General features: G+C 41.1%; 1 protein-coding gene across 1 annotated transcript in view; it reads right to left on the reverse strand.

Annotated features, from left to right (window-relative positions):
- FAM120A (family with sequence similarity 120 member A) overlaps positions 1-15190 on the reverse strand; it is a 54963-nt gene that overhangs the window by 38069 nt on the left and 1704 nt on the right. The window contains exons 2-3 of the mRNA XM_080625360.1: positions 9981-10227; positions 4944-5026 (exon numbers count right to left, since the gene is read on the reverse strand). Of these exons, the coding sequence (XP_080481486.1) occupies positions 4944-5026; positions 9981-10227 (330 nt within the window). The remainder of the gene's footprint in view (positions 1-4943; positions 5027-9980; positions 10228-15190) is intronic.

Raw genomic sequence — 15190 nt, forward strand, 5'->3', positions numbered from 1 at the left:
GCCTTTAAAAGCTAACCAACACAGCATTTATTGCTGTGGCTGCTGGAAACAGATAATCTGTTTAGTTTCATTTTCAAATCATTAGAAAAAGACCTTGAATACTGAGTTACTGTGAGGTGACACACAGAGAACTTAATTTTTTCTTCTACTGGCAGGAGGAAAGGCTGAAGATATGAAGAATACTATAACAAATTAACTGGGGTTTGTTATTTTTGTCCTGTAATTTCTATTAGAGATAGCATCCAAACTACTTGGATCTTATAGTTGCCTTTGAACGTTATAAACATTTCATGTGATGAGTCTGTACTGCAGCTATTCTAATGAAGCTTTCTGAAGAAGGAAGAAGTGTCCTGGATGACTAAAAATCCTCTCACACCAGCAAAGCTCAGCTTCTCCCTGAAGACTGGGTTATTCAGTTACAGAGACTTCCTCCTCCTCCCTCCCAGCTGGGAAACTGACCTTCTGCTGCTGCATGTCTTGATGGTAGCAAGAATACACTCCACAGGAAGATAATTTCCTAACAATTTATACACCTAGGCCTCTGAGAAAATAAAACCTAAACAGAGGACAGTCTGTTTGATGTCAGAAACACAAGCCAAAGATGTGATACAGACAGACTTCGTATGAGACAACCCTGCACACTGCCACAAACCCAGGGACTAGGCTGATACCCAGAAAGACCTAGACAAGCAAATGAGCTAAGAGGAAACCTCAAAAGCAGCAACTATAAAAGCAAAGCCTTGCACCTGGCCAGGAATAACCTCCAGCTACCCTGCAGGCTGGAGATGTGCCAGGAAGGACCTGTGGCTCTTGGAAGGTGGCAAATGGGACATGAGCCAGTAGGGTGCCCTGGAACAGAGGTAGCCAGTGGCACCCTGGGCCGTGTAGCAGAAGCACCACCAGCAGACTGAGTGATCTTTAGATGACCTCTAGCACACTGCATTCAGGTTTGGGCTCTAGCCACATGTCAAAGTTGAGTTAGTTCTGCAGAAGGCCATCAATAAGGTTAAGGAGATGGAGCATTTGTTCTTTGTGAAGAGGCTGAGAGAACAGGGCTTATTCTGCCTGGCAAAGACAGGTTTGGAGATACCTAACACCAGCCTTCCAATACCTGCAAAAAGGTTATCACGCACATGGAGCTAGGCTCTTTACAGCAGTGCGCTGTGGAAGAGCAAGAGACAACAGACATAGTCTGAAACAAGAAGGGTTCAGACTGTATGCAAGGCAAAACACTTTACACCACTGGGACTGTCAAACCACAATGCAGGCTGCCCAGACAGGTTGTGCAGTCTCCAACACAGGAGATTTTCAAGACTAGTCTAGGCAAAGGTCTGAGCAACCTGTTCTGACCTCAAGCTGGCCAAGCTTTTAGCAGAAGGTTGGACTAGATGACTTCCTGAGCTCCCTTCTGATCTGCATCATCCCATGATGACCCTCAGCATAAACCCCCCCATCACTCCCAACAAAACAGGTTAAATATATCTTAAGAGTAACACCTTTTTTATCTGCTATCTTTGCAGCAGCAGATTACCTAAGCACCTACTTAGTATATTAGTTTCCCTCTGGCAGACACCCTCTGAAGTCAACAGAGAAAGAAAGGAATTTCCTAGAGCAATTCAGAGAAGGAGCCTAACCTGCATATTTTGAATTGCTTTTTGGAAGCATCTCTACTTCTACTGAGGTGAAACAACCAACAAGATTCTGTTCCCCTGCACACTCCTCTTTTCCAGAAAGGGAGACTGCATTAAGACTTGTTTCTCAGGTTACCTTGTGAAGAAAGAGTGTATGCTCCCAAACAGGTACTAATTCCAGAGGTAAGAACCTGCCCTCCTATCATTCTGATGGTGTTTTACATTGATCCCAAAGCTCCACACTGTAACAAGCTTTCTCAGGCTAAGAACTGAATTGTCTTCGGCTTGCAGACTAATCCCAAAGCACACAAACAAGAAGTACTAACATGCTAGTTTCCAAACAAGTTCTAGAAGTCAAATGATTTCTCAGGAAGTCTATCAACTCCTTTCCTGTTTCAGCTTCTGATTCAGGTGGTCATTTCCGTGACCTCTGTTCTCAGTCAGATAAGAGGACGCAAGCACAGGTCTACACATTTATTAGCTGGATTATCTGTTTACACAGAGGCATGTAGACAGACAACATCTTGACCCGGAACAGCTTGCAGTGTCAGGGTTTGATTCTTTTTCTCTCTTTTGCAACGATAACAATTCAAACCTCCTAATTTACATTTGTCCATGGAACTTTTAACAGTTTGGCTTGAGCTGCTGGTGTCTTCTGAAAGACATGGCTTTTTATCCAGCATGTAAAGATGTTGCTCTGACAGGTTCACTTCCTTCTAGATGTGAAATACAGATTCTTCACCCAGGTTTCCATTTCCCTTTTTCCCATTTCTATTCACCTGCTCCTAGATGAAAGCACCACCCTCATGTCCCACTTTAAAACAGAGGTACAGGTTCTCAGTTTTGCTTTCTTTCACCTTTCTGTGCAGACATAGCAATTTTCTATCAGCAAAGACTGGCTATTTCTTTTCTAAGTTACACTTTATAATTGGTGAGCTAGCAAAGCTTCTCTCATAGGAAAAGTAACCATATTGCTACATGATAGTAAAAGATTGAGAAAAAATGTAGAAAATTAAGTGTCCATTATTAGCTGTCATAGTTCTCACCAAAAAGCAACAAATCAGGCCATTGGGAACTGAACTTGTTAGCTCTGATGCAAGACTATGCAGCCTAGATACAAAAGATTAACATCTTCACACAGCAAGAAAACATTTTCTAAATCCCAAGTTCAATGAGGTGTGGAAAGAGCACTTGGGTCCCATGTACGTAGAAACTCAACAGTAATTCTAAATAGACACAACACAGCGAAGTTTCAAATAGAGCCCAGGGCTGACATGCTCAGCAACCACAAAAATTCCCCCCGTTTCCAGTCTTCATGACAGCTTGCACTTGTTGCAACTGTTCTGAAACTACTTCTTGCTCTCAAGGTTGTGGCTAATAGAAATGCGTCCTAGCTTGTTCTAAGCATTCATAAAATGTGTAAGAAATATTGTTTTGTGCACAGCTACAATTAAGTCTGTCTCTACAGAGAGCTGTAATGACACCTCTGACATACTAATACGTCAAATGAAATTAAAATGAATTCATGAGCTATGAAACAAGCTGTACTATCAAACCACAAACACTCTGAAGCTAAAGAAAGAAAACCCAAAACAAACCAAAAGCTGTTCCATGACCAGTAACTAATGAAGACTGGTTTCCCATGGACTTATGTCCTTGTTGCTTGTGCTCCTGTTGCTTTAGCCGTTCTTCCTCTCCCTCTGACACAGTTATCAGCCAGGAGGCAGAAATGCTGTGGTTACTTTGGGGCCATGTACTTAACAACTGCTGAGCTTGCTGCTGTGAAATTAAACAAGTGAGGTGTTGTGCTAGCCTTCTCCTTCCGTGAGGGCATCGATTTGGGTCCTTTTCACTGATAGCTGTGTATCAGTTTCCACAGAGCCTGTAACAGCCAAATGGGAACTGCTTCCAAATCTGATTCACATTGGCCAACAGATGAACCAACCACAGGGAAGCCTGCTTGAGGCAGTCCAGCCACCCTCTAAGGGAACAAGCCTCATTTCCTTAAGATGCCAGCTATAAAGCCCAACTGGTGCTTCCCCTGAGAATGTAAATCTAGAAGCAAAGATTAAAAATATCTAATTTTCATTCTAGTCAAGTAATTAGTGTATATTCAGAAGGCTTTTCAGAAGATCCAGGTGTCTGAAGACATAGTCTCAACTGGCTATAAACTAAGTGTACTCAGCCTAAACCATGCAAAAGTATTCTGAACATCAGAAAGTTTATCAACAACTTTGAGAGGAGTCCTACATTTGAACCTTTTCCGTAAAAGATGGAAACATAGGCACACTCTTTCAGTGTTTCATTTTTTCATCTCAGGTTTTACAAGGAAGTACCAAACACACATACCTATTTTGTTTTGCCACTATAATGTGCTGACACCTCTCTAAACACAGAAGAGGCAGCAAAACAGGGGATGAGCCTAACATCAAATTGTCACAGCTGTTCACTAAGCAATACAAGCCTTAAAACCCCTGATGATAATCTTTAATATGGTTTTAAATTCTACCTTCAGCAAAGTAAGTTACTATTTTTGAATGCTTAATAAACAGAAGGGGGAAAACCCCCCACCTATTATTTTTGTAGCTACAACAGAAGCCTTACAGAATTTACAAAACGCAAATGGATTTGCTGCATGGTACACCTTAGGAGAAAGGGAAAAAGATATTGCTCTTGTGGCAGAGAGGAAGAAAGGTCACTATTAACCCATTCTCTAATGGGTCCCGTTTCCCTTTTATTGCTGTCTACTTGGCAGATGCACAAACTAAGTGTGATGAAGCAGCAGAGCAGGCTGTAAACTAAAAGCATCAGATACAAGCTACTTGTCTCAAAAAAAAAAAAAAAAAAATCTACTGAAGGCCACATTAGCTTTCCTGGACAACCTAGTCACACTTTAAGAAGCACAGGCAACTATTACACACAACCTTAGATCAGTAGAAAATAAAACAATATGGTAGGAAATATCCAGCTCATTATTTTTGATGGTTGAACATGACTAAACAAAAAGTTTTCCTCTAAAAAAAAAAAAAAAAAAGAAGAGTCAGAAGACGCATTTTCAAAGCCAAACCACACTGAAGCTGTATGGCTCATGTGGCTGAAGGGCACTGAGGGGGATGGCGCAGGCTAAGTTTAGCCTTATAAGGCTAATCACCCCAGGTATCCTATGCAGTCAACAGAGAGGGACTGGGACACAAGAGAGTGACCAAGAACAAGAACCTGGCATAGCTGCTGTGAGTTAACCTAGTACACTGCTCTGATTAACGGTTATGATTGTGTTCAGCTTAATTGCTTGTAGTTATATTAAATTTGTACCTTAAGTGAAGCTAGTGGATGTTCTGGACCAAGTAAACTCCAATGAAAGGAAGCCAAATCTTCATCAGGTAGAATATGATTACCTAGAACATAACGCAGAACTTTAAGTACATCATAAAACGTTACGTGCTGTTTCTACATATAGCAAAACAAATTTGCAATCAGTCCTCAACTCCCAATCAACAGGATCAACAGAGATAAAATTTGCAGATACCTTTTTGTTACTCCAGAAAAACCCCATCAGCCTTCTGCTGCGGGATGCACTTCCCTCTGTTCAAGAAGCACTCTGCTGAGAAACCCAGCTCACAGAAGCAATTGAGCCAGTCACAACACATCATAGAATCAAAGAATGGTTTGAGTTCGAAGGGACCTTACATCTCATCCAGTTCCAACCCCCTGCCACAGGCAGGGACACCTTCCACTAGAGTAGGTTGCTCCAAGACCCCATGCAACCTGGCCTTGAACACTGCCAGGGATGAGGCATGATGTCAACCCATTATGGGGTATATGGTGCCAATCTCAACCTGTCCTACTAGGGCATCCTCACCAGGACGCAGTATTACAGGTACAGAAGTGTAAGAACACTATTCTCTCTGACACAAGCCTTTCCTGCACCCCAGCACATGCCATTAGTGATCCACACTGGCGCTGCCTCTGGAAGCTGCGCTCTGCTCCAGCCAGCAGGCAGGTTCATCTCATCCGCAGCAGCGCTGGCAGCTTCAGCCACTCAGCAGGATCGCAACTCCTGAAGTTTCTTTTGCTGACCTGACCAGGTCAGATAGGAGCCTGTGCTGGCAGTATCAGAATAATCGGGAAATGAAGTTCTTCCAATGACTAGATATAGTGGCTGCATTTACCAAGCTGCTCATACCAAATGGAAGATCACTTAATTTTGATTTATTTTCTTTCTTCTCACCCCCCTCCACCTTCCCAATCACATCACACTCAAAAAACTGAGCAAGTTTTTACTAGGAAATATTTCAAGCATTTGAATTGATCAGTCTAATCAACCACTGACAGTTCAGTGTCTGTGGATGAAAATGTTACAAAAAGCTAAACAGAATGTTTTACTGCTCTTCTGGTAGAAAACTTCTTCACACGTTCAATATCTGGTTCACAGAGCAGCAGCTTAGCAGTGAATGAATAGCTCTCATTGCTGTTAATACAGTTACAGCGTTTTTAATTGTGCAGTTTGGACAACATCTTTAACTCTCTCAAAGAATATAAATAAATAACCTGCTCAAAGAATATGACAAGATTCTTTGAATATAACAACAATTGTTTCCTCTCTTAATGTTTTGCTTGTAAAAGAATTTAGTTTGCCTTTAATGCTCTTTCACATATGAAAACCAAGGAAGCTGTCCATGGCCTGGTGATCAGAAGATGCCCTCAGAGCAGGAAGTATTTCTGTCCAATCAATACTTCACCTACTGTTGAGAGCTCCAGCAAGGAGACATTATAACCTTTATTCATTAGCAGCTGAACTATAAACTCACATCAGAAAGATTCCACAAGTTTGCATACAACAGCCACGTCATAGTAATTTAATCAAGGTAGGATTAGACAGCCCTTATAAAGCAGGTCTGAGAAAATCAGTTACAGCCAAACCACTAGACAGTTTTGTGATTAATTTACAATAACTCCTGTAGATGCTCAGATCACCTTTAAAATAGTCAGAGCTTCTCTCCCTTCCATCAAAACCTCAATCTTGTTTGTTCTCCATCTGTCATTTCAGTTAATTCCAGCCCCTTGAACACATATATACATGACAGTCTGACCATTTAATCAATTCTCACCCTAATTTAGAATGTTGAAGTGCGGCAGTGACTTTTGCAGTCCAAATACAAGTGATGCCTGTACCTGCTTCTGAAATGTTACTGAGAAACAGAGTGAGACTACATAACTAAACACGTTACAAAGTACTGTCACAGTGGGAAGAGATCAATGTTATATAAGCAACCACTATTTCTTGACCTGGCTGCACAACCTCAGCATCTATTGATTTTTCCCATTTTAATGGCTTATTATAGTGTATGCTTTCAGGTTTTTTAAAGCAATTAGATACTAACTGAAGTCACTGCCCTTTCTAAAGAGTTCACTGAATGACAGCCCTATACCTCACAATGTGTTTGTTTTTCTAATGCTGAAGCTTGGGTTGGTTTTGTTTTAAATAATTCTGAAGTATTTGAGTCAAAACTTAAAAAAGAATCAAATCAACTCCCTGTTTACACCAAGAGCAACTAGGACTAATCATTTTAAGTGCATGTTCTCAGAAGACATATTATCTTGGCCACATTTAACCACCCATGACAAGGATGCTTCTTATGTTATAAAGCTGTAACTACAAAACCCTGCAGCATGAAAAGCTGTAAGAAGGAAAAAGCTATAAAACAGATCAACCATAGAGTATACATAACCTTCTCAGAGAGTAATCTTAAAAAATTTCCCTAATTGGTACAGTATTTTACTAGAACACTTCAATAGAGACTTTAGCGCTGAACATAACTCAGTTCCAAATACACCATTGAGAACTTTTTTATATGACCAGTAAGGTGTCATTCCTCAGGCTCCTCTAACTGCTTCATGTTCAGCTGAAGCATTCAGAACATTTTTCTCCTTTTAGCATCCCCAAATTGACCCTTGAAGCTAATTACAAGAAAATATCTGAAAACAAGTAAGTCTGAGTTTTCCATACAGAGGAAAACAGCTTTGCAGACCTCAAGCTGAATACCAGCACAGCTATTGTGATAGCTTTGGCCTGCTCTAACCGTAAACATTAAAACAGCAGCTTAACTGCAATTGTTTCAGAATACATTCATTTCCTAAACAAACTACGAGCGCAGGGAGTTACACTATTGTACCCAGAAGAGTAATATATCAGTCATATGCCTTCCTATGTAATCAAGCTTATTCTTTCCCATTGTGGTTTTCTTTATTCTACTTTTCAGGTTCAAAACAGACCCAAGGAGGCCAGAGGAGCAAGGGCAGAATAATGTGTGAAGCCAAACAAGCCCTCAGATATTAAAAAAAATAAATCTGAAAGTTTAGATCTAAATGAGCTACCCTGCTTTAAACATGTCACACTACACATGACTGTGTGCGTAGAAATATGTAAGTAGTATTTTAGTTTTAAGGAAGTGAAGTTATTATATTCCTAATGTTGCAAAAGTTAAAAAATTATGTCAGTAGAGTCAAACAGTATCTGTTTGTGGTAAGATCGTATAATCATTGTTTACATCACCAAATACCCAGGTATCTCCCATTCTTACCCTGACTTCCATAAACTTTATTCTGTTTACTGATACTGAATATACACACACATGAATACACAAAACTAAGCTTGCATCTGAACTAGGAACTGGGTTTTTTTAACCTTCATAGCCATTTGTGGGGGGAAGAGAGAAGGTCCTACAAAATCCCTCTCTGGTGATCAGGTGAAATGACCTCAAGTTTCTTTCCCTTACAAGCAAGCTGAAAAGTATTTTGTCGTATCAGATATCAAGAGCAAAATATTCAAGAGCTTCTAGCATAGAATGGGAGAACCTTCAAAAAATTGACCAGGATACCTACCACCAAATATAGCCAAGCGATGGTCCTGCAGCTACAATTCAAGTTAAACTGATGTCACTCACATGTACTTCACGTTAATTCTGTAAAGCCTATCTGCAACTGTGAAACTACTTTTCAAGCAGTAATTCTTACTCATAGAATTGGCATGCAACAACTTATTTATAGACTCCAAAACAAAGCCTAGCAATAGTAGCCTGCCATGTAATTCACACCAAGTCTGTGTTTTAAATCACAGCTTCAGAAGTCACCTGTGGCTCCTCCATACAGCCACACAGGTAGGTACCCACTCTGCCTGTGGAAAACCGAAAAACAGCCTCAACCAAATACTCGTGGCTTTCTACTGTAGGATGCATTGGTTCTTCCATTTTTAATATGGAAGGTACCTGCCTGGACTAGAAAAAAAATTAACATTAAAGACTACTAAAATATTAGTATGCTAAAGCAATAGTACACAGCCTCTCTAATTCACAACTTCCAAATGAGAAGTTTTATTCTTCTATTATGTACCCAACTAAAACACAAAGTCAGTGACAAATAACGAGAAATTCAAGGTTTCTGTATCTGTGTGCTCAGTACAAGATCAAGAACATGGCTGCTCCGTGCTCATTTACTCAAAAAGAAGTTAGAATGGTGTACTAAATAGATCTTATTCATTAGAGTCAGCTTTATTAGCAATTAATTCACTCTTCCATCTGACAACTATTCTCTTCCACTGCTGTGGAAACAATGTGTTAAAATTGTCCCATTTAAGCAGAGATGTGAAACTGAAGTCTTTCCTACCTGTGCTCCTTAAAGATACCACACCATATGGCATCAGAAGGAGGAGTGCTAAAAACTATCCAAACAAAACTGACAGAATGGTAAGACACTGGTACCTGTGCTTTCAGAAATGTGGAGTTTCACTCGATTATATGGTATATATAAATACACTATATATAATTATATAAATAAACATAATACATGATTCTGGAGCAGCTGACATGCTGTCATGTTTGTTCAGTACTAATTTCTGAGGGGAAAAAAGCCTCTGCAATCCAAACCTCTCCACCCTATGTACGTGTTTTTAGGTAGAACACAAAACAAGACAGGAATATGCTTAATCAGTCTAGAAAGCATACTAATAAAAGTAGACCTCATATATAAGACCAAAACTAGTAGAACCACAATTGTCCCGATTCCCCTCACCCACTGAGAACATTTGGGCTAGGTAGAGCTTTGCAGAATTCTTACTTTGTACTCTGTTTCTAGACAGCCACAATTTGCATTGCTCACAAGTCTCTACAGATTTGGCATGTCTAGCCTCAAACACACATCCAGCTCACCTCAAACAGGAGGAGTGTCTGAAACTAACGGATGCCCTTCCCTAGGTGCTCTGTCCAATTACACACACATATTTAAAACCAGTTAATAGAAACTGTAATCATCAGGCTGACTAGCAGCATCAAGAACTTTTATTACTTCACTTACCTAAAAGAGCAGCAAAAATAGGAAAGCGATTTGGATTCAGGTCCAGTTGCTTGGCAACTTCATGCATTAGGTATTGGCTTGTTGTGAGACTTTTCCCATTCCGGCTCAGTTTTAGGGCATGGGCACTGAAATAGTAAGGGATGTTGCACAATGCATAATCGGAGTCATATGCAACCAAACCATGGAAACCTTTTTCTCTGCAGAAAGCAATTACTTCTTGATGATGATCCTCAATGCTCTGTGCAACCTACAGTGGAAAACAGAGTAATTAGCTACAGTGTTAAATGGCAGTACTGATTTATCACATGTATTACAATCTGTTGAGGCTTTTTGAAGCTCTATCTGTGCATTTGAAACACTCACAGTATATTTAAAGTAATTAAAAAAATCCAATGACACAGCAAATACAGACAGGATGTGAGGAGTGCTCAGGAACACAACACAGTTCTGGAGGCCTGTACACTGAAGCGGCACTACGTCTTACTGAATTCCTCTGAAATAACTGTTTATTAACAGAAACACTCAAACTTCAGACACATCTATCACTGTACCAACATCTGTATTAACTCATGGGAAAGATCCTGAGGCTGTGGATACTTGGGCAGTTCAGAAAGCCAAGATGTCCCCTTAAAAAGCCATCATTTTTAAAGTTCTGCAGCCTTGTTTTAAAAGAAACAAACAGAACCCTCGATGAACAGAGGAAACTTTCCTGGCCTTTCAAATGTCTACCTTGGCGCGTTAAGCCGATTTTTTTCCTCTTTCCACTTTCAGCCCATTCTTTTACACACAGCTGTCTCTCATGGAGCAAACAGCTTCAAGTTTATAGCCCAAACTTCACCTCTCCATGCCCGTTGCCTAGCAAAGCACATATTTTAGGCTATGGCAATCAGATGACTAGAACAGACATGTTCTGGAGGGGAGACACGGGCCAATTCGTAACGTTGGAAATATGAAAGCAACCGTTTCTCATAAAAGATGATTAAACTAAAACCACCCTCCCTGCCCCCCAGTGACAGGTTACAGAATCACAGTACCTACAGTCCTGCATTTCTACACACTGTCAGAAATCGTTACAACTACAGCTTGCATCCAAGCACACAAAACCAAAGCCAGGCGAGTATTTTTGATACCTAATGCTTTTATCATCTACATACATACAGAACCTGGGTGTTGGCACCCTCACCAAGCACTCCATTTTAACAATGCAGACAGTGAGCTATCCCAAAATAGACGAGTACAAAACTATTAGCTTCAGTCTCCACAGTACGCATGAATAATTACAGTGTTAGTGCCAGAGATGCTATTTATTCCTCTGCAGCTGAAGCCCTGCAAAACACAAGTAAGGGTCCTACACTTCTACAGTCTGCTCCACAGTCCACAGTCATCTACCCCTCAAAGAGTTCTTGTTCAGCCACAAGTTTAAAGAGACACTTCCTCTCCTACTCATGCCTTACATCTTCTGAACCTGATACTGAATTATGGTTCTGGAGACGTATGTAAAATCTTGCTCTTCCAATGTAGCCTTATGAGATCATAGAAGGGTTTGAGTTGGAAGGGATCATTACAAGTCACGCAAGAGATGCTGGAGATGTTCTCTTTCAAGCAAAATCCTGAACAACTGAACAGAAAGCACCTTACTCTCCAAGGTACTCCTATAATAACCAGCTCACTAAACTCTCTGTACTCCTAATGCTACCACCTTATAGTCTCAGAAAACATTAGCTGTTCAGAAACTTGCTTATGGACTGTCAGTTGCTTCGAAATTTACTTGCTCCTGAGAAAAACGAGTGTATTCATTTTTCTAATACGTACTCCGTCATGTAGCATAATGTGTGCCTGCTGTACACAGCACTGGGAGAGACTGTACACATCTTGGGAAAAATGTAAAGCTATCAGATTTAGACAGTTACAAAGTGAGGGAGAGCGATTCGGGCTTTGCTGTGCCCCCAGTCTTTACAGGCTTTAAGTGAGGAAAATCCCCAGATGGCTTTTTTTTTCATTAAGGGTAGAGAGATTTAAATTATGTACCTGTATCTAAAACCAATGTCTTTACATACATGAGAACCACAGATCACCCACAAAAAATAAAGTAGAAACTCTTTCTGCAGCACTAGGTGTGACATGGGTGTGAAGATAACAAGAGGAAACTCAGTGCGCATCCTGCTGTCATCTCCCATGAACTATTTCCTCTGCCTCCACAGCCTCCAGTTCCTTCCCTCCCCATTTTACAGAGCTATCTGACACAGTCAGCTCTGAGCATGAGCCTGCAGTGTGTTGTAATACTAGAATCCACGTTCAAATAAGTGAGCTGTCAGAGGACAAGAGCTGTATTTACCAAGCTACAGTTAACCTGCAACGTAAAACTGTAACAAGATGAGAGTCAGAAAGCTTACAGCTTTCACAATAGAGTTCAGAGATGCAACTGCACCCAGACAACCTGCACACTTCAAAGCCCACCCAGGGAGGGGGGCACGGGGAAAATCACAGCCAGCAGCTCAGAATAATTTTCAAGTCTAAATCTTGTGTAAACATCAATGACGCTGGATGAGAAAGAGACAATCCTGCTGGAGTGAGCAGGCACATGCATGTCTAGATACAGAGAACAAAACAGTCTCACCAAAGTATTAAAGATGTTAAGATCTCTGCTGCTTAAACATTTAAATTTTAGCAAACCTGCTTTGCATAAAACTCTCTCAAGAATTACTCCCCCTGTCCCCAAAGAGAAAAATACCAGGTCACAATGAAACTAAGAACCCGTAGGATATTCGCTGCAACTTGGAGGAACTTGTTATTTTTACATCCTGCTGAAACCATCTGCAAGTGATTTATAATTGTTCTGGAAAGAAGACGTTACTCCCTTTCTCCCTTCTAATTACCAAAATAGATTAAATTCATAGCCAGAGCCTCACTCTGCACAGAAGCCTTCTACTCAAGCCTCAAACGTTTCCTGAAAATATGAAAATCAGTTTCATATACAAAGTTAATCAGTATTCTGTAACCCAACTTCTCAAAACAAAGCAAGAAAACACTAGAATTTGGCAACTGTCTTACATATACATAAATAAAAAAAAAAAAAAATCAACCATACACGCAAATGAAAAATCACTCCTTCAGGATGCATTTGCTCTTTGCCCACCAGGACAGTTGATAAAAAGTGATCATGAAGGAGAATGTGAACAGAACTGGAGTATGGTTCAGAGAAAGAAAGATATACTAAATAAAGCAGAAAATATAATAAATTGCGTAAGAAAAGAAAAGCAGGGAAGGCATGTGATTTAACTTCAGCAGTATCTTTGATGCATGTTACTACAATAATCATAAAATGTACTTCCTAACCAGAGAACGAATCAGTTAAAACCAGAGCTATCCCCAGTTTCTCACAGCTGCACAAATGAAGCATCAAGTGGGAACTGCTGACACCCTTCCCATCCCCAGGACAAGCAACCAAAGCAGAGACCTGCACGAGGTGGCTCAGGGACAGTAACCTCTCCTCAACACACATCAGTATTTGGTCATGAGTACTTGCCAACTTCCAGTGCTAACCTAAAGCAGACAAACATCCACCCCTCAAATGCTCCCCATCAAAACTGGGGGTGGGGTTGTATCTATATATGTTTCTTAAACAAGGGAAAAAGGACTTGGTATGACCTGACCTCTCACTCTTAAAACGGTTTCCAGAGATTAAGAATAAGGCCTATTACCAAGAAACCATAAAAGAGCTAATGCTGCAGCTAAGCTTGAAAGTAAACAAAGTGCTACAGGTGACACCGCTGTCAAATGTGGCAACTGTACCTGGATGTAAAGCACTTTAACAGAAAGGCACCAGGGCTGAGACAGAATACATTTAGAAGACTAACAGTTAGACAACATGCCATGAGGCTATTCCAAGTACCAAATCCCTACCAATCTCAAAGCAACCAGCTTCCTGTTGTGAACTATGCATTTCATTATTGCATTAAACAAAGTATTCAGTTTAACACATTAAAGGAAAAAATAAAATTATAGTTTATCCCATTCATTGCTTTTACTAATGATCTGTAAGTCTCGGTAGCAAATTAAGGAAGATTTACAAAGCACCTGCAACCAGATCAAGGTAAATACCTTCACTGCATGGTCCCTAAAACTTGTTGCTAAAGAATAAAAGTATTTCCTAGCTACGAAACAAAAGTTCCAATGAGAGTGTTTCTGCTATCACTCAAATTCCCACCGTCATTCATATCCAAAACTCATACTGGGTTTTGCTTCTATGCTGACCAGAAAAAACACAGTTACTACAACACACTTGGTTATAACCCCTTCACATTAACCCAGTACCAGCCATCGTGCTCAGCATAGCTCAAGAACAAGCTTCATCTCTGCTTCCAGTTTGTTCCACACGCGCTTCACGCAGCACAGTGCCCCCAGCCATGCCCGAGATTAGGCCACTGGGGCTGGGGCTTCCACTGCTGAATGAGCCGGACACCCGCTGCCAGCTCGGGGTGGCTTCCATTGGCCCCCCAACCAGGCAACCAAAGGGAAGGTTCTCTATGGATGAGGCAGGCCAAGCAAGCAGGGCACCAAAAGGGAACAACAGCAACTCTCACCCCGCTGTCAGAACTAGGAGAAACTTCACTCAAAGCCACCTTTGGGGTGAACTCCAAGGGATCCATCCTTACCCCAGGTCTGCAACCTGGCCAGAGTGTTTCCAATCTGCCACAAGTGCAGTACAAAAGCCAGATAACGTCAAGCGGCTGCTCGCAATCAAGCCTGCGGCTCTGAAGGTTCCACAGTATTTTCCTACACAGATAAAGTCATTTATGATAATAAAGCTTATGAGTACGTACTCCAGTCCCGCTGCTATTCCCTCCCTCTCAGGAAAGCGAGCGAGCAACTCTCTAAAACTGCAGCTTCATCCCAGGGCTTGTTTTTCTATCGCCTTGGGTTTCAGTACGCACAATCGCTGGGCTTAACAGAAACCATCGTAAATCACAAATGCTATACAGAGAGATGCAACACGTTAATATCCTGCAACCTCTGAAATCGTGGCCGGGGTGTCGGTTTAAGATCACCCCAGACCCCAGCTCCCGCCTGAGGTATTATGATCCCAGAAAGCAGAGGTTCCCCCGAAAATAAGAACTTTAAATGAAGAACTGTCAGATCCGCACTCTCGACCTCACACATGGGCAGCGTTCGCCGTTATGGAGTAAGGAATGAATTATTCCATAGTTGAT

This window comes from Psittacula echo, assembly GCF_963264785.1.
Source record: "Psittacula echo genome assembly, chromosome: 9".
Taxonomy (NCBI): domain Eukaryota; kingdom Metazoa; phylum Chordata; class Aves; order Psittaciformes; family Psittacidae; genus Psittacula; species Psittacula echo.